This window comes from Electrona antarctica, assembly GCF_951216825.1.
Source record: "Electrona antarctica genome assembly, chromosome: 4".
Lineage (NCBI taxonomy): Eukaryota > Metazoa > Chordata > Actinopteri > Myctophiformes > Myctophidae > Electrona > Electrona antarctica.
This window is the reverse complement of record NC_136809.1, coordinates 40,239,448-40,262,754: the sequence shown is the minus strand read 5'-3', so window position 1 is coordinate 40,262,754 and position 23,307 is coordinate 40,239,448. Positions and strand designations below refer to the sequence as shown.

Genomic DNA, 23,307 nt, shown 5'->3' with positions numbered 1-23,307 from the left:
AGCACTTGATGGGGAGTAGTTTACTGTAATATAAGTGTCTTTTCTCATAGACACCATGATGCAAAGCAGTGGCCAGGAATCGAACCTGGCACCTTTTGTTTACCAGGCGGCATCTCTACCCGTTCAGCTAAAGAATATGAAAATAATTTAATAATGACAGAGAGCTACCACAGTCCACCAGTTCCCACCACAGTTAAATTGATTTTTGACTATATATAATTTCACTCGAAGTTTAAATGTACACAATATTTTATGAACTAATAACATACTGTATAGTATGTATAGTAATATAGTTACTATATTACTATACTAGGACTATTAGTATACTATAGTATACTGTTTCCTACCTAATATATTTTCTGGTTCCATGACTTCCATCGATCCAGACCCCATTCATTATTCCCAGAGATTTCCAAAAATATTTCATCCAGGATCCTGGTGAAACGTACGTGACCATAAAACATTTAATTGTGTGAAGAAATAAATATATTGAAAACGAAACAAATAATATATTTTTTTTTCTCCACAGAATCAAACGTTTTATGGTCATGATTCAGGATCCTGCTGGATTCCAGGCTGGAAATCTCTATGGGAAAAATGAACGGGTTCTGTGTCGATGGAACCATGCAGAAAATGGCCCTATAGTAGCCTAGTGCATATTTTACATAAAGGTTAAGTATTTTGATTATGAAAGCAATTGCAGTTAATAAGAGCTGTCTCGACTGGTTGGACTCAAAATTGCATTTCCTAGCTAACCCTGACAAATTTGACAATAGATTTGACAACTTCTATAAATGGAAGTCTACTATGACCTCATTCTTCGATTATTGACTTTTCTCAGTCTAAAGTCCAGAGTACTAATGCTAACTTCTTGAGTTCTCTCTGGGAGATTTAAGTAGAGGCAAAAAGGAAAGCAACGTTACCTTGCTTTGGTCAGGCTACGTCATCACTTAAGACAACTCAAGACAACTTGAGAAACCAAGCCAGACAAACAGGTCCTGCTGTCCTGTGTGTCAGTTATCACTATCAACTGAAACATCACCGCCCACCTGCGGTGCGGGACAACATCCGCGGCGTGCTTTTTAGGAGATTTGACCAACTTTGTTCATTCCCAACAGGTCAAGATGGCGGAAACTGTTACAGTTAGAAGAAAAAAGGTAAGACTGGCATTTACAACTTACTGACTGACAGCTATTGGCGAAATATAGGCAATTTTAGTTTCAAACATTTACGCTGATCAGGCAATGCTTATTTATAAATAAAGATGACAAATATTAACACCTTTACGACCCCATTAATTCAATGGACGTGCTTGTAAAAGCAATAAATAACTCGGTGAACGTGTCACGTGATGGTCACAGGACGTCACGCTGTGATTTAGTGTCAAATAAACTGTAATACTACTTTAATTTAAACCACATTCGACCTGAGTTTGGGTGCGTATGTCCTGTATATCTTCCACGTATTGCCAGTAGAGTAGAGACACATTTTGATGTTTCCCTTTATAAAATGACTTTCCACAGTGGGCAGAGTGTGCACCATCCAAAACAGTCAAGACTGAAGCTGCAGGCTGCTGCAATACCCGTCTCAAAACTGTAGACAATAAACACCGCTCACCCTTTCCTGATGATCAGGCATCAGAGACAACAGCACTGGTAAAATCATATTTTTATAGCCTACTCTATATTAATATTATTTATTTTGTATAGGAAACACAATGGCAACCCCCATGGACTTTTTGTGTTATCCTTTTAGCCCAAATGTCTGACTGTAGCTCGTGCTGTTAACATGTCTGTCTAATAAACTAAATAAAGTATTCAATCAATCAATGATTGTCTTGTCTGTGACTCTGTGTTTAGGCGGTTCCTTTCAGAGGCCACATTCATGGTGGGATGCGCCCAGGGAAGAGGGTCATGGTGATGGGTATAGTGGACTCTCGGCCTGACAGGTAAAATAAACCTCCTTGTCTGAACCGAATAATGTGTTGGATAGAATAGTTCATCCTTAACATATTATGTGGCCTATATCAATTGTGAAATATCTGATAACTTAAGTGACTAAATGTTCTAAACCTATAGAGGGTGCACATGACATCATCATCATACCCTGAAGTTATGCGGGAACCCCTACTGAGTGGCAAAAAATGACTTTCTGGCCTTGACAGCCCATACATCCAAACTGAAAAGTCCTATCTGATTGTATTATTAAACAATGTTAAATGACGTTAAACTCACTTTGCCACTCGATTTGCCATTCACTTTATGCATGTGCATACCCTCTATAGCAGTGGTAACCAACCTTTTCAAGCCCAAGAGCCCATTTTATTCCCAATTGTAAGCCATGATCTACCACTAAAATAGGCTATGTTTAAAAAAACACTTTTTTCGATTTCTGACAGGCTCAATGCATGTGCACACATCCACACAAAGACTATAGTTTAAATAAGAATAAATACTGATAGTTATATAATCAATGCCAAAATATTAAGACAAATGTATTTTTCCATAGTCAAAATAGAGTAGTCACTGCTTTCCTGTGTAGGTATAGTAGTGAGTGAGAGGCTGTTTAGCGCTGTGGGTTTTTATACCATAGTTCTGTTCTGATATGCATGACTATTATGCACAGCGGTCAAACAAGAGAACAAACAAACTCTGCAGTCGATGGCCCGATACACATGTCTGGGGCCATCACTGCAAGCTATTCTAAATCCACGTTCTGTGTATTGGTATACTGGCTGCCTGTCAGTCTGACACCCGCTGCACTCCGCGATCTACTTGAATGGCTCGTGCGAGCTACTGGTAGCTCCCGAACCCCTGGTTGGTTACCCCTGCTCTATAGCCTATCTTGTCTTTTATGCATGTGCTCTGCCATTGAACTTGATCATGTCTGAGTAAATCATGTAATACTGAGGTAAATTTTCAAAAGAGTTCAATGAGATTCACTATATAATATTGGTGCACACATACTGTAGTCTAAGTCTGTGTCTCACTTTAACAATTACACTATGGTTTCAAATGAGCAGAACCTCCATACAATTGGATTAATAGTAACATTGTTATGAGCAAACCCATTAGCACAGTGCACACATGGAAAGCTAATTTGTTCCAATGGTAAAACATAATTTGGTTTCACAGTGCAGAAGAGTGGCATATCAATCTTCCAAATGAAACAGTGGTCATTTTGCAGTATTATCGAAATTCTATGGCAGCCAGGTTAGGTGTTATTATGCATTCGATAAACACAATACAGTAAAAAAACATGAGCCGGAAACCAGATTGAATAGAAGCATTGTATACAGGCTTTTGGCTCTGCACCTCCCTAGGTTCTACGTTGGCCTTACATGTGGACGTGGAACCTCAACGGAACCTCCCACAGATGTTGCACTGGAGCTCTGTGTCAGCTTCAAGGACCGCCAGGTCCTCCGTAGGGCCCGTGTGTCTGGAACCTGGGGCAACAAAGAGAGAGACATTCCTTTTTTCCCCTTCATCAGAGATCAGCCTTTCAGGGTAAAAACAATATCAGTTATGAAATGTTTTCTCATCATCTTTTTTTTCTTGCATCTCTGTGTCTGTGTGTGGGACAACACATATTCATGTTTCATGCCTTAATTTTAACACAATCAAACTAATTGATTTAATTTATTAGATAAAGAATATATTAGTAAAATAATACTTTTGGTGGAAGGGGGGCTCAAAATGAAGTTCACAGCTTTGCATCGCGGCACGACAGGAACTTGTAGATCTACTGTTTTTGCACAATGAAGTAAAAGATAGATTTAGTCAATTATAAAACAAATAAATGCAATTCGTTTTTTCCATCAATTCGTTGATATAGAAAATTAATTTGTTTTAAATGTGTTGAAAATGCCATCTGGTTTTGAACTGTGACCCAATTGTTACATTGCCCATGGGTTTGAGTGAGACGAGTATACAAGTTCACATATTGTTCTTCTATAGCCTTATATAAATGTTACCTTTCTCAGAGTTATTTTGAGTTCTAACATACCAGTTGTATGTATGTTGTAAGTACTGTATGGATCACCATATTGATGAAAACCCAGTCATTCTTAATGTAAAAATGGAGTAGAATGTTAAAGTTGAATATGTTGGTCATTGTTGTTGGTTCTATTGACAGATTGATGATTCAACTCGCCACCTTTTTTTGACTAAAATTTTATTTCTTGTCTCTTTGCCAGATTGAGATCCAATGTCAACAAAGCCGCCTCAGAGTTTTTGTAGATGGAGAGCAGCTCTTCCACTTTGACCACAGAGTGCCGTTGCTCAAAGACATCGATACACTATGGATTAATGGCAGTATGAGGATTACAAAACTGGGTTAAAATAAAGGACTCTATAGATTCAGCAAATCTTCTGAGAAGATGCCAATTCAGTATTCAGCACAAGACTTCAACAAAAAGGTTGTGACTTTGCATATGGATGAGAGTGCACAGACCACACTTGTGTCTGATAATGTGCTTGTGCACAATGGAAAAGACTTCAAGTTGAAGCGTGGTGTGACAAGATTTTGAATTACATGTGAAGGTTGCAAACAACAAATCTGCAGGATCATGATGAGTGATGAATGTCAAGCTACAGTATAATTATAGAATGTATATATATTTTTTTTTGAGGGGCGCTAGGGGTTTAATGTTTGTTTTTAGTTCAATGTCTGTTTTAAAAACGCCATTGACAATGAAGAGAAATTAATTTGTTTGTTTTGTCCCTAACACAAACATTAAATCCCATTAACAATAAACAGAATTTAATGTTTGTTTTGACATCGTTTGTTTTACATCATCATTACATCACCTAATCTTTGTAAGATGATAAGAGCGCCCCTCACTTCACACGGGTGTGATTTTTTTAATAAAAGACCAATTCCTCATGAATTATAATTTGTGTCATTGTCATTTTGATACATTAGGCAGATGCCTGTTGGGAACAATGCCTGTTGGGAATGCATGCTCTTCTGGTTATGCAGTACCAGTGGTAGAAAGTACATTTACTCAAGTACTTTTACTTTAAGTACAGCATTGTGTACGTCATTATTTACAGTACTTATTGAGTACTGTATTTCCAGTTTCCAGTACTTCTACTCCTACATCTCAGAGGCAAATATTGTACCTTTACGCCACTACAATTATTTTAAAACTTTAGTTACTAGTAAACTTTGTAGGTTTTTATTATTATTTATTACAAAAAAACTTGTGAAATGGGACATTCCGCATAATGAGTACTTTCTACTTATGGTACTTTAAAGTACATTTTTATACCAATACATGTATACTCAGCACATTTTGAATTCCTGACTTTTACTTGTAACAGAGTATTTCTAAGTTTCAGTATTGAGTTAATAAAACATCTGATGCACAAACGTGGAGACATCATCAGTGTTGTTTCCTGCATGGAGTCACTGGGTGTTTGGGTCTTGCAACAGACACCCTCCTCCAGGGGACCCGAACAAGGCTGATCAGACCCCGGCCTGTGTCCAAGTGGCATGCTACTGCCCCCACTGTGGGTTTAGGGTGGCAGGTGAGTTGTTAGCAGTGGTCAGCGGGTGACTGTTGGCATCACTAGGAGGCTCTGGGCACTGTGGTTCCTCCTGCGTCTTACCAGAAGTGACTTCTGTGGATTGTGTAGTTTGGGCTGCCATGCCAAGTTGCCAACCCTGTCCACCCTGGGTTGCCGTTTCTCCAGTCATCTGTCTTTCCAGATTATGTCAAGACACTCTTTGTCTGTTCCTGGTTGTCACTGGTACTTCCACTACCAGAGTATTCCAGTTAATAAAACAAACTTGGACAAATCATCAGTGTTGTTTCCTGGATTCACTGGGATGTCATAGCCATATTAGGGTGATTATGACTAATATATATTAATATTTAAATATTAATATAGGAATTATACCGACAGGACATACTATTTCAAATATTCCCAAATTATATTCCCAATATTAAAATATTGCCTATTTAAATATTCTTTCATGTTTTGCATTTAAGTGTACAGGAATAATTTATGACTGCCATGGCAGGTGGTTCAACATAATAAAAGTGTAATAAAGTTTTATTTAGCCAAGTTAGCTTATATTTTCTGATCCAGGTGGTGAGGAAAATTAATTACATTTGATATCAAATATTAAGCAAGATGTAATATGTAAATGGTTGAACTATACGTAGCAATTGGGGGAAATGTATTTATGATTGATTGCTGTTGTCTACAAAGACAATACAATCATTGTCAAATCACAACATAAGGCCACGCAACTTTATATAATAAATCTCTTTTCTATAAACTACATTTCTGAAGGTGCAAGGTAAGGTACAATTTGGAGGTCACATTTCAATAAGTTTAACTATACTACCGGTATATTAAAATTGCCCAGTGTATTCATAATATTAATACATTCTGAATTATTCATGAGGAGGAGACTGGTTGCATTTTCTTTTTAGGACACTGAGGTCAACTGGTTATTATGAGCAACACACAGCCCAAACTATGCACACCTCTGGTTACTCTTGTCTTGTTATGTTTTTGTTTTGCCATTTCACTATTATATCTGGACCCAACGTTGTAGGATATATTTGATAGGATATATTATTCATTAATACAGTCACATTCCATCATTACATAGTTTCAGTGCAAAGCAGCCACACCACAGTCCTCTCTCTCTTTGCAGTGCATGCTGGGTAGTAGCATTCTGGACTGGCAGGGGAGAAGGGGCCAAAGTAAGAAGACCATCAACCGGCTGTTTGTGTTTTACGAGCTGTTGTCCATATTGTTGGCTTTTTAAATTTCAACACAACATGGGACGTTCTCACGCCATCTGAGTCATGGAAACCAGCGGCCAGGACCCTACGGTTAGCACCAAACGTTTGTTTTGTAAATGGTTATACTGTCAACCAACCCGGATGTGTTGGATAAGTTAGCCTAGCAGCTAGCTCCATGTTATCCACATAGGGGAATGATGCTTGTTGTTGTCAGTGATAGCCTAGCTAGCTGCGCAGTTAGCAAACAAGGACAGCTCTCATGTCACTTTCTGGTACTCTCCGTCTTTGCAGTGGCGACTGATGTATTTGAGGTGGCTGTGCATTGCTGTCGGCGTTTACTGCCATTAACTTTAGTAAGTGACACTAGGCTAACGCTTTTGGATGTATGACAACAAGTCATGCAGCTAGCACAAGCTAGGGTAATGCAGCTAACGTTGCCACCCCTATCTCTGCGAAGCAAGCCAGAGCAAAATTGTTATTTTTCTTGTTCTAGTGAGATGACGTCTTGCCTTATTATTTACACGTCAAGTTAATGTTATCTGGTTTTGATGGCTTATCTATGTTCGTACTGACTGACACGTAATGCTGATAGCTGGTTGGTTTGTTAGCTTTTCCAGCTTGGTTCATTCAGTAACGTTTGGCAAGAGAGAAACCATGGGAAAGTTGACTAACTTGATAGTTGTCTTAAAGTCATCGAACGTGGCTGCAGTAGAACGTTTCTTTTGCCAAGTTAAGTTAACGAGAACCTGTTTGACAGCTCAGTTGATGTTGCTGGCTTGACCACGTTAGTTTATTGTTCTTTGAAACAGCCGTCATGCCAGCATTTAAGTCATTAAATACAACATGGCACTACCTGTCACCCCCTTTGACACACACACACACACACACACACACACACACACACACACTTCGGGGCTTTGAAGCTTGAGGTCATCAGTGATGTTGGTTTTGTGGAGAGGTGCTAGCGGTAGACCGCTATGAGCTGTATGCTACCGTTAAGAACAAACATAAGGCTAGTGTAAAACAGCATGAAAATGTGTCACCTATAGGTGACACATTTTACATCGTGGCAGCGGTGGCCGAACGGATAGCGGCGCGGTCTAGATACCGGAAGGTTCCCAGTTCGAATCAGCCGTCCGACACGTTAAAATTACCACCGCTGAAATGCCCTTGAACAAGGCATCAACCACTACGATGAAATGTGTTCTATGAGCAGGGCCTGGCTGGAAACAAGTTCTTGAGCTTAGCCCAGATACCCTGGGTAAATATAGATTTCATTTCATTTCATTTCATTTCATTTCATTTCACATACAGCTTATTTAGAAGTCGGAACTCTTGTTTTTTAATATTTCTCTGTCAGTGTTTTTGAGCAGGAACAAATGCAAACAGATTGACTGAAAATTGAGAGGCAAGATGTTATAGAGACCTTTATTTATCCCCATGGGGGAATTCATGTGTTGTAGCAGCATGCAACCCTGGAAACGTACAGGTAAAAGTGGAGCGGAAATAATATCATGGAGGACTTGCGAGGCCATTTTTATAATTTGAAGGTACCTACCTATTACCGGTAGTCCAACATGGTAGTTTTTCATGGTATTGTCAAAAATAAATTCAAAATGTTTTATGTTTATTAAAATAGTCGTAAATAGCCTATCTACAACACATTGTAAGCTTGTAGATTCGCTATTTGTCATATGAAAAGTGTTTGCACACACGTGTGAGGGGGTCTCAGCTTTTGTCATATTTAAGAAGGGGGATGGGGCTCTAAGGAAAAGTTTCTTAGCCCAGGCCTGACTGAGTTAACATAATGTAGGGCACAGGGAGGCTATCTGTAAATATAAAGTGTAATGTAAGTTCTATCACTGTATTTATGACTACATCTATCACCTTGACCTCCAAATAGCTATCAACATAGGGGGTCATAAATGTGCCTCCCATGATCAATGCACAGTGCAGAGCTCAAGCCATGTGGTTAGTCTTTGACTTTGAGTTTGTAAAATCAATTGTGTGTTCACGTGAACTCAGAGTTCATGTGTAGAAGTTATTTTTCTACATCACAGTTACTCTTCGAATGCCAGTACCACTTAATTACTGTCCACTTGACAACAATTTGTCCTGTTTTGCTCGAGAGTGCTTTGGTAACTTCATTTGTGGCAAGGTCATAGTGTCGTAGCAACACATCAGACCGAGCTAATAGGCCCTGGAGCACTATTGAGAACTGCCCTTCTGGTTAGTGAGCAAGAATTATAATTCACTTAATACCAGACCAGTACATGATAAATACAAGTGAAACATAATGAAATATTAACAATGTCGTTGTTTCTTCCCAGGTGTAAGCTGAAGGACTCGTCGTGTGTGCCTGAGAACCATGGAGCCAGATGTGATCCGCATGTACTCGTCTTCTCCGCCGCCCATGGAGGATGGCGCGGAGGAAGAGGAAGACGAGTTTGGAGACTTTGGCGGCTTCTCTACCGGCGTCCCCAACAGCATCAGCTTCACTGAGTTTGATACCCCCACCTCCTTCAACCAGTCCCAAAGCCTGGCCGCCTCCTCTCCACCTGAACTCAGCAACAGAGGCGTGGTGGGACGTTCCAGCCTCGCCTCTGCAAATGGGACGAGCGATCTCTCGAAGGTCAATGGCATAGTGCCAGGAGGAGTCTGTCAGACTCACAGTCCCTCAGATAGAACTGTCGGCAACGAAACAAAAAAAGTCCTTTCCAACGCCACGGATTTAAGCGGGAGCGGCCAAGCCAGCGTCGAGATTGTCGACTGCAACGGCACAGGCGCTGAGGTTCTAACGAATGGATTTGCAACGCTTGAATGTCAGGGAAGCCCTCCCTTGCAGAAGTTTGTTCACTCTCATAAAAAAGGAAACTCCACAGAGGATATTGGTGCCCTCCCTCCCAGCAGCCCGGAGGACAATTTTGCAGACTTTGCCGCTTTCCCAGGTGCTGAAAGACACCACGTTCAGGCAGTAGACATAAGCGGTAATGTGAACAATCCCAGGCTAGAGGAAGATGTCTGCCAGGAGCACTCAAATATAGAACAGGGAATGACTTTAGAGGACAATGTCAGGGACACAAACAGAACCGGATCTAATATGGCCGGCTCTGATTCCATATCTTTCTCTGCTGTGGCCCCAGATGACCCAAGTAATGGGGATAGGGGCTCTCATGCAGATGCTGACTCTAAACAAAGGGACATAGCCTTTGCACACGAGCAAGCCACTTCGGAGGCAGTTTGCACTAAGGAACCGGTCGCTCTCAATGGGGTTGACGGGGACGATTTCCAGGAAGCAGCATGCGGTGGTGAAACCGGCCTCTTGCCTGAGACTGCTGAGGATAGTGAGGGGGGGCAGCTGGACGGGAAGGGGTCCGGTAACGAGACGGAAACTGAGACGGAGACATCTTTTGGCAGGCCGCTGTCGACGGACGCCCTGGAGGAGTATGGGGACATGAGTACCACGGGCTCTGTGCCGTCTCCTCCCCTACCAGAGGACAACGCCACACCGGCCGACCACAGCCAGCTGGGAGAAGACGACGAGGAAGACTTTGGTGACTTCGGAGATGCAGCCTCCTTCAGCAGCCAGGGGTTTGCAGATTTTGACCAGCTGGAGCCACAGGAGGAAAAGGACAGGATAAATAATACCCATGAACCTGTGGAAGAAATGGCAGATGAACAGGTGGATGATGACTTTGGTGATTTTGACACCCCCAAATTTCATTCCGAGGAGGCAGAGGACGGGAGCACGTTTGCGGATTTCCCGTGCAGCGACAGTTTTGGGAATTTTACCACGGCTCCTGATGGCGTAGGAGACTCTGGGGCAGATGCAGGTTGGAGCGCCTTTGATGAACCTGACCCGAGTGAGGGAGGAGAGCAGGAGTCCTGGGCGGTGTTCAACGAGGAGCAGAGTGCCGCTGCACCCCTGGAAAACAAAGAGGAGGAGTGGCAACAGAGTGTGACAGCCACTCCTGCCTTCAACAAACAAACCAGCAGGGGAGAGAGTCATTCAGTAAGTGTTTTGCTGTAATACACAATGTCATAACCACAGTCTTTTCTTTGTGTCCAGGGAGCTATGTGGACATATACAACATCATGTGGTCATGTCATGTGGTATTAATCTGTTGTAATGAGAGGTAATTTTGTTCAGAAGGGAACATTGACATTTGAATCTATTTATTTAGCCTTCATTTAAGCAGGAAAGAAAACCCCATTGAGAATGAGATTTAGAACCTATTTTTCAAGGGAGACCTATTATTTCAAGACGGGCATCAAGAAATTCCTGAAATAGATTCAAGATTTAAGATGTTTATTTGTCACAAGGATGTAAAGTACATCTACTGTGAAAAACTTAAGTTACATGCCATCATTGTTGCACTATGAATGCACATAGAGGTAGCATTATTCTAACCTGCACAAGTGATGATTAATCTTAAGCACCCTCCCCTCAGGAATGTGACCTGGAGAGAGGCATTCTACTCGTAACATAGATCCCTAATACACAGTACATTCCTCTTTTAACACTGACAAATCTCAGAATTAAACTAACACTGAGTGTGCAGCCAGCCAGCCACTGTACAACCCGTTAACAACTTCAATGTGCAATTAGTTATTACGTTTATTATTATTAGTTTATTCATTGTATAGTCAGGACAAGGTTCCTCATTCCTACGTTCCTCGGTTAGTTGCCTGCCAGTCAATGCAGGCATTGCCAAGAAGAAATGAGGGAAGCAGTATTGTAATGAAGAGAGACTAGGGATGTGGTTACTGTTTTGAAACGCATTTTGACAACACACACTGTGTGTGGGATCAGTTGCATCCGATTGTTAAGATTATCGTAAAAATAAACAAATAAAAAAATAAACAAATGTGTTGTCCCTGGAACAACATATTTTCAGATGGGGGTCCGGTGGCCAATTACATATAATTCTGGGGGTCCTTCACATGAAATAGTTTGAGAACCACTGACATAGAAACATAGGTTTTTCTGAAAACTGTCATGATTTTGAAGACATTTGTAGAATCGAATTTAGGTTTAAATGGGTTAATGCTTGTGTATAGGGTTATAAGCTTGTGAGGACAGACAAGTGATAGATTCCATTTGGGAGGAACAGGAAATGCTAAATGATGCATGCTAAATGCAAAACATCCTGATCTGCTTTAGATGTCTAACCTAAAACGGGTCCAACTCATACATACTAAATATCCATTTGTATGACATAACACCTTGGGCCATGTTCCTAGACATAAATGAACCGTTCTGTGTTGCTAGGCGTTGCTGTCGGGCCGTCTGGAGAGGTTGTTTCAGAGTAGCTTTCCAGAAACTCCGGTTCTCCACGTGGGGGAGGACGTGACTCCCCTCAAGGCCCTGCTGGAGCCCTCAGAGGGGAGCTCACACCCAGGGCAACAGGAGGAGGAGCGATGCTCCCCAAGCAGTGGGTGAGTCAGTCAACCTGGTCTTTTTCACCTCCTCATTGCTTCATTGTTCCATGAGAAATATGTTCAGTCCACATGTGATTATTTTGGGGGTTCACGGCCTGAATAGGTTGAGAACCACTGCTATAACTGGTAGCTGCCAATGATAGTATGTTGTCAACATGATGGCATTATCCAGCGGGAGAGCTGTGTTGCATGTCCATTCCCCCGTCTCTGTCCTCAGTTTCCTGTCTCTACTATCTGATCTAACTAAGCAAAAAACAAAAAGAAACTGCCCACAAAACAAAAAACACACACATAATCCATGATAAACTCTGACAAGGTCTCGGTACGGTTGGCATTCAAACATTTCAGACAGACAGATTGACCGACCAACAGTGGTCCAGCAGCTGTGTGGTCACGGGGAAAACAAGAATCCTGTCCCAATTAAACATTAATCACTTTGTTGAACGAGGAATGGGGAAATTACGTGCTGCCAAATGCGGCTATATTTAACAGTTTGTCTTCTCTAAGTACGACCATTTGGGCAGGAAACAGGGCACCATTCAACCATCCTGCATCACCAGCATTTGGCTGTCGGCTGGTCGCTCTATCCCAGCCATTCTCAACCTGTGGGCCATGAGGATATTGCAAGTGGGCCCCCAAATAATTGGCAAAGCATTAACACTCATTGATAACATAACTATAAAAAAACATTACTGTCTTTTCATTATTTGTTTACTTACTCAATTTTGCTGTCTTTGTATTGTCTTAGTTTTTCTGTCCTATTTGGGGTGGGGTGGGGATGATAACATCAAGGAAATTTAAAATAAAATGTAAAAAACTATTAAACACTGTATATAGTGGTGACCAGATGTCCGCTCTGGCCGGTATTGGTCTGCGCAAGCAATAAACTTTAAAGCGCGTGTGCGCATGATGTTTTGGTTATAGTGAAAAATATAAGAACTTTATTTTTTTCAGTCTAATGAGCAGTTTGACATGTATCCCAGGGCTAGGGATGGGACGATATGAAATTTATTGTGCAAAAAATAATTGAAATTTACGATATTATTGCAATAATCAAAATATGCTTAAAAGTTAAAACGACACTTTTGTTTACTACTTGAAATCCCAGCATCCCTATTCTGGGGTGAACATTCACCCCAGAATTAATTATGCACTCTGTCAATCCAAAACATACCGCCAAAGTTCTGTTGTGTTTTTATTTTTTACGCTAGATGGCGCTCTTTGCTAATATATGAGTCACCATTTAACCCTCAGTCATACCTAGAAACATTAAAGAGGAACATTCACAGAGGTGTCGCCCGGTCTCCTGCGGGAGGTTTGCACATGCTCAGTGTAAACCGGAACTGCGATGATGGAGTGTTCCAGCAGAGGTGCTAGATAGAAAGCTCATAACTTGTGATGTAAATAATGAGATCCAGAACAGTTGAGAATTAAACAGCAGTCACCCTTCCCTTTTCAAATGTTTTATATGATCCACAGCACTTGAATGAACAGTATCCGTGTTCCTTTCATTTCACAAAAATAAAAGTTTGAGACATGTTCTACAATCAAAGCGAGCATCAAAAGAACATGGAAAATCCACACAATAAAATATAACATTTAGTAAATGTACTTGTCCTTTATCTCTGTTATACACAACATTTTTTCCACAGTTATGAAATTGATGTACTTTTTAAAATAAAAACAAAATCAACATTGTACTATTCTCTTTTTTTTTATATCCTTTTTATTATTTCAGTTCAGGGTCAGCAACTCTCATGCACCTCTAGCACCTCTGCTGGAACACTCCATCGCAGTTCCTGTTTACACTGCACATGTGCAAACCTCCGGCAGGAGCCCTGGCCGCACCTCCGTGCACCTTCCTCTTTATTTTTCCTAGAGTCATACAGGGAAACAGGAGATCACGTGATCGCAAAACTTCACTTCCTTGTTATCCCATTTGGTAAAAAACATTTTCTCGCCTCTCTTCTTCGGCACTCCATTTTTGGCCAGACATGCTATTTTCAAAGGACAATAACTACTAGAGAACAGAGGGTCCAAATAAAAAATAAAAGCACAGAGAAAAAGGTGCTGAATTATTTATGTATTTACTCTGGCAGTGAATGAGCAAACAAAAATGCACTCTGTTGAAGTGGTACTGAATTTGCAGTTCGACAAAAGCTAATTCATTCGTGTGTGTGACGGGAGGACAATTACACTATAAATTAAAATTTCCGCGATGTGATTATTGTGAGCGTTTTTTTTATCATGATAAACGATTATAACGATTATCCTCCCATCCCTATCCAGGGCATTGCAGGGGGATGTTTGGTGGCAACTTCTGGACATCCACGGGGCGTTCGGGCTCCGACATCAGTGGGGTGGTTCCCATAGCAACAAGACATTACTCTGCTCCCTGGGCATCGACATCCGGAACATTGTAAGTTATTTAGTTTTCATCTGTGTACCGCCATCCTACCCTTCATTGTTTAACTCATACCGCCAACAGCGCCAGCTGGTGGTAGCTCAGAGCGCCATACAGTCATTTAATAGTTTAAGTGCCAGGGACGTTAAGACGAGCCCGCTTTCACTATGTACTGATTGCCAGGGACGTTAAGACGAGCAATTTTTTTTTTATTTTTTTTTATCCATATTTTGAAAATTCCTCTAATCTGGTGTGATGACATGCACATGACATGCACAATAGAATTACATTTTCTTTCTTTTGTCCCATTGCGAAAATGGCACCCCCGACCAAAACTAGGGCCCTGCCCCCTGCCGCTGGCAAAGCATCTTATTCTGAAAGCCGTTTCACCGAGAATCAGGAAGTGAAACCGAGGATGTTTGTAGTCGAGGATCATATCGTTTAGAGAAATGAGCCGCAAATCAAACATCCGAGATTAAAACTGCGTTCCCATAGACGGCATAAGATTAAAACTGCGTTCCCATAGACGGCATAAGATTAAAACTGCGTTCCCATAGACGGCATAAGATTAAAACTGCGTTCCCATAGACGGCATAAGATTAAAACTACGTTCCCATAGACGGCATAAGATTAAAACTACGTTCCCATAGACGGCATAAACCAGTGGAGTTTTCATTTCTGTTTTTTTCTTTTCTTTCACTGCACAGTAACTGTGCTGCTACCTACCAACTAATAGACCAATTATTTGTTTACAAACATTGGAACTGGGCGGTTTCATGTAATCAATTCCCAACAGATCTCCAAACCTGTTGTTTTGGGGAGCACTGGTTTCAGGGCGAGAGATCACAATACAAATCCTAATCATTCTTCCTCCACACTGGGATAAAAACAGCATCTGAAAGTTTGATGGGGCATTTTTTACACGTGAGTGCAGTTAGAACTTCTTCATTGCATCTTATGAGAGGTGGTGTTCTTCTGCTGCCGTTATGCGCGCACATGCTGTTGCTTATCAGTGTGACGTCGTCTGTTAAGGCGTCTATTGACACCCTCCCAGACACCCAAACACACAGTCACATGTTGGAGCGGCTAGCACCGCTCAAAAAAGGGGGGGAGGGAAGCGAGTATAAGTATGATAGCTCTTCCAGTGACCTTGTGGAGCAGACAGTGTATTGATGCAACTGTCCACATCTCATCAATTATGCAAGATTGGGTGACCTATTCTGGAGATAAAAAAACATAGTGCCCACTGCCCAGCGACAATATGCCTGCACAGCCTGCTTGACATCTTCAGGCTGACATTAACTATTTGATGATCTACCAAACAATCAGTACAAACAGTTTATACATAGTTCAATATGAGACTGAGGAGGATTAAGCTGGAAAAATCTGCCTTTAAAGTTACTTTAAAACACCTACAGACATAGCCACACGTTGGAGCAGTTGGCACTGCTCAAACATACATTTTATTTTCGTGTAAAAACTAAACAAAAAAGCAAGAGGATGAATGGAACTGTTTTCATTAATCCTTTATTGCACAACGGGTTGTATTGTATTGTCTTCATCTGTCCGTCTCTCAGTGTTTTCTCGTCAACGCTCTACCACCTTCATTTGGGGTCCGATTTGAATGAAAGGTGTTCAGAACTTTGGCAGCTTAAATTATTTAACCATTCTGAGCCTCAAGCTCATTGTTACTATAGTTGACAGGAATATTATTCACAGTGCTATTTTTTGTATTATACTGCATTGGCTGAGCCACTAACGTATACAAATGTATATGAAGTTATGAAATGTTTATGAAGGCTGTAGGAAGAATTTCAACAGGCATAAAGGGTTGTAACCTGCTGTTTATCCCCTGTCTCCACACACACACACACACACACACACACACACACACACACACACACACACACACACACACACACACACACACACACACAGTTGTTCACAGGGCAGAAGAAGCAGGCAATGATCGTCCCCATGTATGCTGCCAGCCTGGTGAGTTCAGCTCTCCTTCACATGACAACCCAGACACTGATTAATGAACTACACTGTAGTGTAACAATCCTGAGCGTTACTCTGAGAGTATACACAGGGTCCATCATTTGGTTACATTTTTATGCCCTCAAAAGTACAAATGGATAAATTAACACTGAGCATTTTATTGTGTACTGACTTCTTGGGTATATCAATGATTAATATTAGATATTAATTTAATTAATTCAATCAAGAATATGGCATGGAAACCATAACGTATGCATGTATATTGTCTATGTACTGTACATTATTATTTATTTGTCATTTTTCGGAAGGGCATGTTGGAACCTACCAAAGAGCCAGTGAAGCCCATCTCTGCAGCGGAGATGATCGCCTCCATAGCACAAACGCCTCCAGTGGGGCCAGCCAAAAGCTCTTGTCCGCCCGACACAGCCCAGGTGGGTAACCGACACATGGTCCTCAATCTCCACCCAAAACAACTCAATCTGCTGCGTTCAGTAAAATATTTCGAAAATATATAAAACGTGGAAAAACACAACATTGTACTTGGAGCTGATCAGTCAAGTGGTTTTGTGAGATTAGGCCCGGACTGTCAAACACACAGATTGGGGCTAAAACCTAATCCCCTCCCAGGGCCTTTGCTCTGGCAGAGATAATCAACTTCATTCTTATCTCACTAACATTAAAAGCAACCACAATGCCAACATGATAGAATGTAACAAATCTTGTTACCGTCATAATCTGTATGTGTAATGATGTGAGTTTGTCAACAAAATAAATAAAATGCAACACTGGCCTTTACTGTATTTTTTATGTTATAATATCAAATGACAGGGCTTGTTTATTTTAGAGAATACAAAACCAAAACTGTGCAATTTTATAATGTGCCAATATATATAATTCAGGGCAGGCCAGCAATTGAGTTTGTGGCAGATAAATTAGTTCACTGTGTCTCCCCCCCCCCATCATTTGCTGTCTGTGCTCTAGTAGTCTAAGAATGTAGTTGCCTAGTTGAAATAGTGTAAGTTGCTGTTGGATTCTGTGATGGCACCAGCCAGTGTGAGCAGTTAATTTACCTGCCTTTGGCTGCAACCCCAATCTCTGGGTTAGACTCTGGGCTCTATTATATGTGTAATAATAGGTATGACTAATTGGTGTGTTGACATGCTCTTCCTCCTCCCCCACCTTGTATGCTGGTGGATGTCTGCGGCTGGTTACCGCATGGCTGCTGTAGCAGGAGACTCTCCCACCCGTCCAGTTTGACTGGAGCAGCAGTGGCCTTACGAACCCTCTGGACGGTAGGTCCACCCTCCCTCCACAGCCCCCACCTCTCTAACCACTTCTGTCTGCTTTCCTCTGGACACCACTGACACAATCCTTCTCACTTCCTGTTCAGGCCTGTTGTTTCTGCTTCATGCTTCGCCGCCACTCACCAAGCACCAACAACCCTTGCCTGTCACCATGTTGAACTTGCTATTGTCTCTTGGAGAGGTTAATCGGGGCCCATTGCCAAAGAATGTCAGTTACAGAAATTCGGCATCCGCCTTTTCCATTTTGTATAAGGCACTGAGTTTTAGATGCTGATTGCTGCCAAACCTGACAGCCGTAACGCTTTCTCCGTGTTTTACGAGGCAGCAGCACTAGATGTTATTACTGCCAAACCTGCCAGCTGCCCGACACAGGCACGTTTGGCTGTTGACTGATGTTAATGTGCCACACAGAGTGAAACTAAACTATTTGCCTTAAATCATAACCTCAGTTTAAAATAAATGTACAATTACACGAAACATTAGGCGAGGGAAACATTAAAAAAATACTTCTTTTTTTTAAGCCTAAGAGAATTAACATGGCCAACTCGGTGTTAAACCAAAGACGTATAATTATACCTTCATTCTTGGCAGAATCTCTGTCACATTTTATATAATAATACATTTGGCAGTTTTTTCACGTGGCACTTTCTTTTTTAAATTAATTTAATTATTATCAAAAAAATATGTTTTTTCATTTTGTGATGGTGTTTTAGAGTCAGCCTCAGGTCTAAATGGGTTAAGCAGGTGTTAGGCTACTGTAGCAATGCCAGCTCTTTTTTCTTTTTTTTTAAGATATTTTTTTGCGGCTTACGCCTTTTTTTTTATTGGTTTTTTGAAGGGACAGACAGTAGGCTGACAGGAAACGGGAGAGAGATGGGGGAAGACATGCAGTAAAGGCCGTGTCGGGCTCGGGAGTCGAACCCGCGGCACACTGCGACTGGATTACCAGTCGGGTGCCCAGACGGTTACGCCACCGCCTGGGCCGCAATGCCAGCTCTTAACACCACGAACGCCCAGGGGTATTTAGGACCATTAAATCAGAGCGCCCAGCGATTTGCAGCAACGGAGCACATTTAGCGACGCACCAGGCGCTATCCCGGATGTAGCTGAAGCAGCTAGATGTAAAAAACACCCCCGAGGCGATCGACAACAACGGGAGGTATGATTAATTGTAACGCGACTAGCGACGGGACCGCAATGGCCCGTCTAAAACATAATCTTTGATTAGAATTGGACGGAATGATTTAGATCAAGAGTTATTCACATTTTAAGATTTTCGATCTGATCCGCTAAAATGGGGGGAACATTTTGGATGACGTCCCAACCGGAAATTACATCGAATGTTGCCCAACAGACTCTCCAAGCCTGTGGAGCGATGCGATCGGTTTTGATGTCAATAAATCTCCGTCCTGAACTATTTAATAGGATGGAGAACTCTGTTTATGCCGCTCAGGGTGTTAACTGCAATTTATACCAGTCTTGTGACAAGGCGTGTGACAAGGGTGGACATGACGGTATTCAATTACATCATTAATCTATGAAATGGAGTTGTGTCTGATCCAACAAATTAATAGCATAGCATATGTCAGTGGTTCTCAAAAATTGTCATGGACCCCCAGTTATATTATTATTATTAGCCTTAATCAATTATAATAATTATTGTCAAATCACTTTTTTCATTTCAAAGTTTGATACCTTCTGATATCTCAAGTGCCATCCAAGCATATTTCCATCAAGCTATAGATGTTTAGTCTTAATTTCTGTACCTGATTAACACTCTAGGTTAGTTAACTCTTCTCTGACTGAGCTGCATGTCTCTCTCCTTGGTCTCTTCTCTTCTCTTCTCTTTGTCTCTGCTGTTCTCTTAACCTGCTCACTCCTGTTGGCTGTGCAGCAAGTGGCGGCTCCTCTCTGTTAAACCTGGATTTCTTTGGCCCTGTAGAGGACTCTGGCTCTACCAGCACTCCCTCCATACCAGGTCAGCAGGAGGAACGGAAGCACCATCACTGTTCGTCTCCGTGCCTCCTAGCTCTTCCTTCTTGTTTTTTCCCAAAACTTTCCTACTAATTTAAAAGATACTCTCATCATCTGACTCCCTACCAAAATTAATTCCTGGTCTGAAAATACAAAACCCCAATCAGATGTGAAATACATCGTGTGTGTGTGTGTGTGTGTGTGTGTGTGTGTGTGTGTGTGTGTGTGTGTGTGTGTGTGTGTGTGTGTGTGTGTGTGTGTGTGTGTGTGTGTGTGTGTGTGTGTGTGTGTGTGTGTGTGTGTGTGTGTGTGTGTGTGTGTGTGTGTGTGTGTGTGTGTGTGTGTGTGTGTGTGTGTGTGTGTGTGTGTGTGTGGAACTCTGTACCTCCTTTGTGATCATGTTGTTTGGTTTCTCCCAAGGTGTGGACCCAGAGCTATATGAGTTGACCACCGCCAAGCTGGACCCCAGTGGCTCCTCCAGTCGAGTGGCAGATGCCTTCGCCCGCTTGATGTCCACTATGGAGAAGACCAGCACATCCACCAGGTCAGGGGAATGACGGAAAGCTATAACTAAATATTGTGTTCACTTACCTTTATCAAGCAAGTCTCTTACATACAGTACTGAAATGGAATCCAATAACTCCCCCGAACATCAAACTATGCTTTGCCTCCAAATTGAATGATCGCCTATCATGGCTTATATTGTAATTGCAACTGATGGTTAGAAGAACCTGAGAAAGTCAGTGAGCAAATTTATTTTTGAACACTAGGGGGAGCTGCTTTCGAAACCCCACTATACTGATGACTTTGGGTGGATTTGAAGTCCTTTTTACTTAGGAAGGTTCCTAGTAGAGTTAAAGGACCTGGAACTATCTAAGCAGCAGGTAGTAGGAAGATGGCAGCAAGAGGAAAGGTATTTCATTGCTTCCGTTCTTATTTCCCTTAGTTAGAATAGAGTAAACTGGACCTTCCATTATGAAAGGACAGGAGATTTGCAACGCAATAATTCCTTGCTCCAGAAATATTAACAAGACAGCTCACATTTTGGCCATAGTTCCAAACATTGAATCCTCATAATAGAGCTTTCATGATGCATGAACCACGTGATTGTGTCACTGTGAGATCAAAGCGTGTCACAACTGTCTTCAGCAGGTCTGGTCCCAACGTGTCGTGGATTCATTGAATGCTTTATTAGTCAGGAATGTGGTACAGTAAGACATTAAGGCTAAAAGGATAACACAAAAAGGTACTGGGGAGTGGGACTTGTTTCCATGTATGTATTCAATTCATCAACATAGCATAAAATAATATTTACACATCAACAAATAAAACACTGTATATATCCGCTGTCGGGCAGAAAATAGTGGATGGTATTGTGACTTTATATATTGTCAATCACTTGCATGAAAGAGGGACAGGTTGAGAATGGAGTTTTGTCAGAAGCACTTTTTAATGCTTTTAACCAACACACAGACACAGTGTTCAATAGCATTGGTTTATGAAAAAATAAATAAATAAAAATGAAAAAATTTGTTAGCTGGTTTCTGCTGGACAGCGAAGAGGAGAAAAAGGAGAAAAAGGGAAAATTGTGGCATTGAATTTACATTTACCTCCATTTTTGGTATCCTGATATAGATGTTTTAGGCCCATTTTAAAAGAAACCAGTGCTACACATCATTTAATGGATGGTGTCAGAGCATTCCACATGTTGGTGGCAGAGTAGGAGAATGAGAATTGTCCCATGTTTGTTCTAAATTTGGTGGTACCAGATCATGGTCTCCCGCTCTAGTGGTGTGGCTCTGGGTGTCACTCACTTTGGAGGAGAAGTTACTAGACAGGGCACTTTCCCTTTGACTATCTTAAATACCAATCCATTGATATTTGCTTAACGTGTCTTCTACCCTTTTTGTTTTTAGTTTTGCATTTAGATCGAGGCTTCTCTGCATCATTGTTTTGGTATATTTACAATAAGAGATGACTTTTCAATCATTAAATTCCTCATTAAAATAGGATGTGTGGAGTGTGTGCTGGAAAAAGAAAATCGATAATCATCATCTCCTTGTCCTCTCGTTGACTGCCAGGAAGCCAAGGAAAGAGGAGAACCTGAGCGAGGAGGCGTCTAAAGTGATCGCGGGTCTTCCGGACCTGTCCTTCATGCAGGCCAAGGTTCTGATGTTTCCCACAACGCTGACACCCCTGGGCTGCACAGCAGAGCCAGAGCCCACACCAGACTGATGATACCTCCCTATCCCCCACCCCACCCCTCGTGTACTTCAACTCATCTAGTCTATCTCTTACTTTCTCAAACTCAAGCATCATTTATACTGAGTTGCGTGCCGGTGTCGTGCTCAGTAAATAGCAGATCTGCAACCTCACCACGTGCCACGAATGTTGCACGTGGTCAGCTTGTATATCTGCTGATTACTGCATGCAACCACCGGAATGCAACCAAGTATAAATGAGGCTTAATTTTGTTTGTTTGTTTGTTTGTTTGTTTGTTTGTGTTTTGCTTACGTGTTGTGGCTTAAGGTGTGTTCCTCCCCCTCTGATTTTAAATTTCTTTTTTCTTTTTTAATCAACTGAAGCATTTAAACATAGTCCATCTAAGATGGAAATGGTCTTGATATATAGTATGTGGGGAAAGTGTTAGCCGGCGACCTCCTAAAGCAGAATAGCTAGCGGAAGAGATCATTATTTATAGAGTCGTTTAATTTAAGGTTCCTCGAAGAAGTGTCCCGTTTATATTTGGGAGAAATGACGTGTATATAATCAGGGACAAATTGTTTATTTTGACTTTTTTGTTTTTATTATAATTTTTGAAAGATTATTTTATGGTTCTCTGTGTGGTGGGAGTGTGTGTGTACTCATGTCTTTGTGAAGGAAATGAAACACTGGTAAATGCTATAAGTGAGGGACAAATAAAAGTGAATCAGGATAGTGTATATATAAATATATATATATATATATATATAAGCATAAAAATATACATTTATATATATATTAACTTGAAACCACACTGCCTGCAAAATCCAGCTGAATGTTTTTCCTATTGTGTTAAAGGCCTTTTTTTTTGTTTCGTTTTTGTTTAATCTACGTAGAACATAGATTTTTATCCTGAACTTAATTTCTTAACCCATGGCTACAATGCGCTGTTGTTAACTGTCTCGTAATTAAAGTTTGCTTTTGTTTTTTATCTCAAACCACCCTTCAGTGCAGTCCAGCCGTTTCCATAAGAATGGAATATAACTGTACTTTTGTAGAAGGGTAGAAAACTAGGCTAACCCTGGCCAAATGCAGCAGAATTTGGGCTAGGGGCCGTGACGTTTGTCTACACTACTACTAGCCACTTTGACAGGTAGCCATCCATCATTCAGATGTCAGATCTAAAAATCCAGTATGCTGATAAAATATCACCGTTA

The 23,307-nt window shown here is 41.3% G+C and overlaps 2 protein-coding genes across 6 annotated transcripts; both read left to right on the top strand.

The window, feature by feature from the left end:
• Positions 1-909: 909 nt before the first annotated feature.
• On the top strand, positions 910-4,957 carry LOC306922286 (galectin-related protein-like). The gene is made up of 5 exons (XM_079499767.1): positions 910-1,157; positions 1,524-1,655; positions 1,860-1,948; positions 3,323-3,506; positions 4,196-4,957. Exons 1-5 carry the CDS (start codon positions 1,125-1,127, stop codon positions 4,337-4,339), a joined length of 582 nt encoding a protein of 193 aa, XP_079355893.1. The 5' UTR covers positions 910-1,124; the 3' UTR covers positions 4,340-4,957.
• Positions 4,958-6,644: 1,687 nt separating this feature from the next.
• Positions 6,645-22,651, top strand: aftpha (aftiphilin a). Of its 5 annotated transcripts, none has more exons than XM_079499756.1 (9): positions 6,645-6,853; positions 9,094-10,775; positions 12,036-12,202; positions 14,495-14,624; positions 16,548-16,604; positions 16,919-17,041; positions 17,842-17,902; positions 20,309-20,432; positions 21,970-22,651. In XM_079499756.1, the coding sequence occupies exons 2-9, from the start codon at positions 9,132-9,134 to the stop codon at positions 22,121-22,123; spliced, it is 2,460 nt and encodes an 819-aa protein (XP_079355882.1). In that variant the 5' UTR covers positions 6,645-6,853; positions 9,094-9,131; the 3' UTR covers positions 22,124-22,651. The 5 variants fall into 5 exon arrangements, with proteins under 5 accessions (XP_079355882.1, XP_079355880.1, XP_079355884.1 ...); XM_079499754.1 differs by having other exon boundaries at positions 17,839-17,902; XM_079499755.1 differs by having other exon boundaries at positions 6,649-6,721; positions 17,839-17,902.
• The last annotated feature ends 656 nt before the right edge of the window (positions 22,652-23,307 follow it).

What these genes read in the sequence shown, in the direction of transcription:
- aftpha (XM_079499754.1), top strand. Translation starts at nt 9,132, where the DNA reads ATGGAGCCAGATGTGATCCGCATGTACTCGTCTTCTCCGCCGCCCATG. An exon ending in GCATCGACATCCGGAACATT is followed by an intron (nt 14,625 to 16,547) that starts GTAAGTTATTTA and finishes ACACACACACAG; the next exon opens with TTGTTCACAGGGCAGAAGAA. An exon ending in AAGACCAGCACATCCACCAG is followed by an intron (nt 20,433 to 21,969) that starts GTCAGGGGAATG and finishes GTTGACTGCCAG; the next exon opens with GAAGCCAAGGAAAGAGGAGA.
- LOC306922286 (XM_079499767.1), top strand. Translation starts at nt 1,125, where the DNA reads ATGGCGGAAACTGTTACAGTTAGAAGAAAAAAG. An exon ending in TTACAGTTAGAAGAAAAAAG is followed by an intron (nt 1,158 to 1,523) that starts GTAAGACTGGCA and finishes GACTTTCCACAG; the next exon opens with TGGGCAGAGTGTGCACCATC. An exon ending in GTGGACTCTCGGCCTGACAG is followed by an intron (nt 1,949 to 3,322) that starts GTAAAATAAACC and finishes GCACCTCCCTAG; the next exon opens with GTTCTACGTTGGCCTTACAT.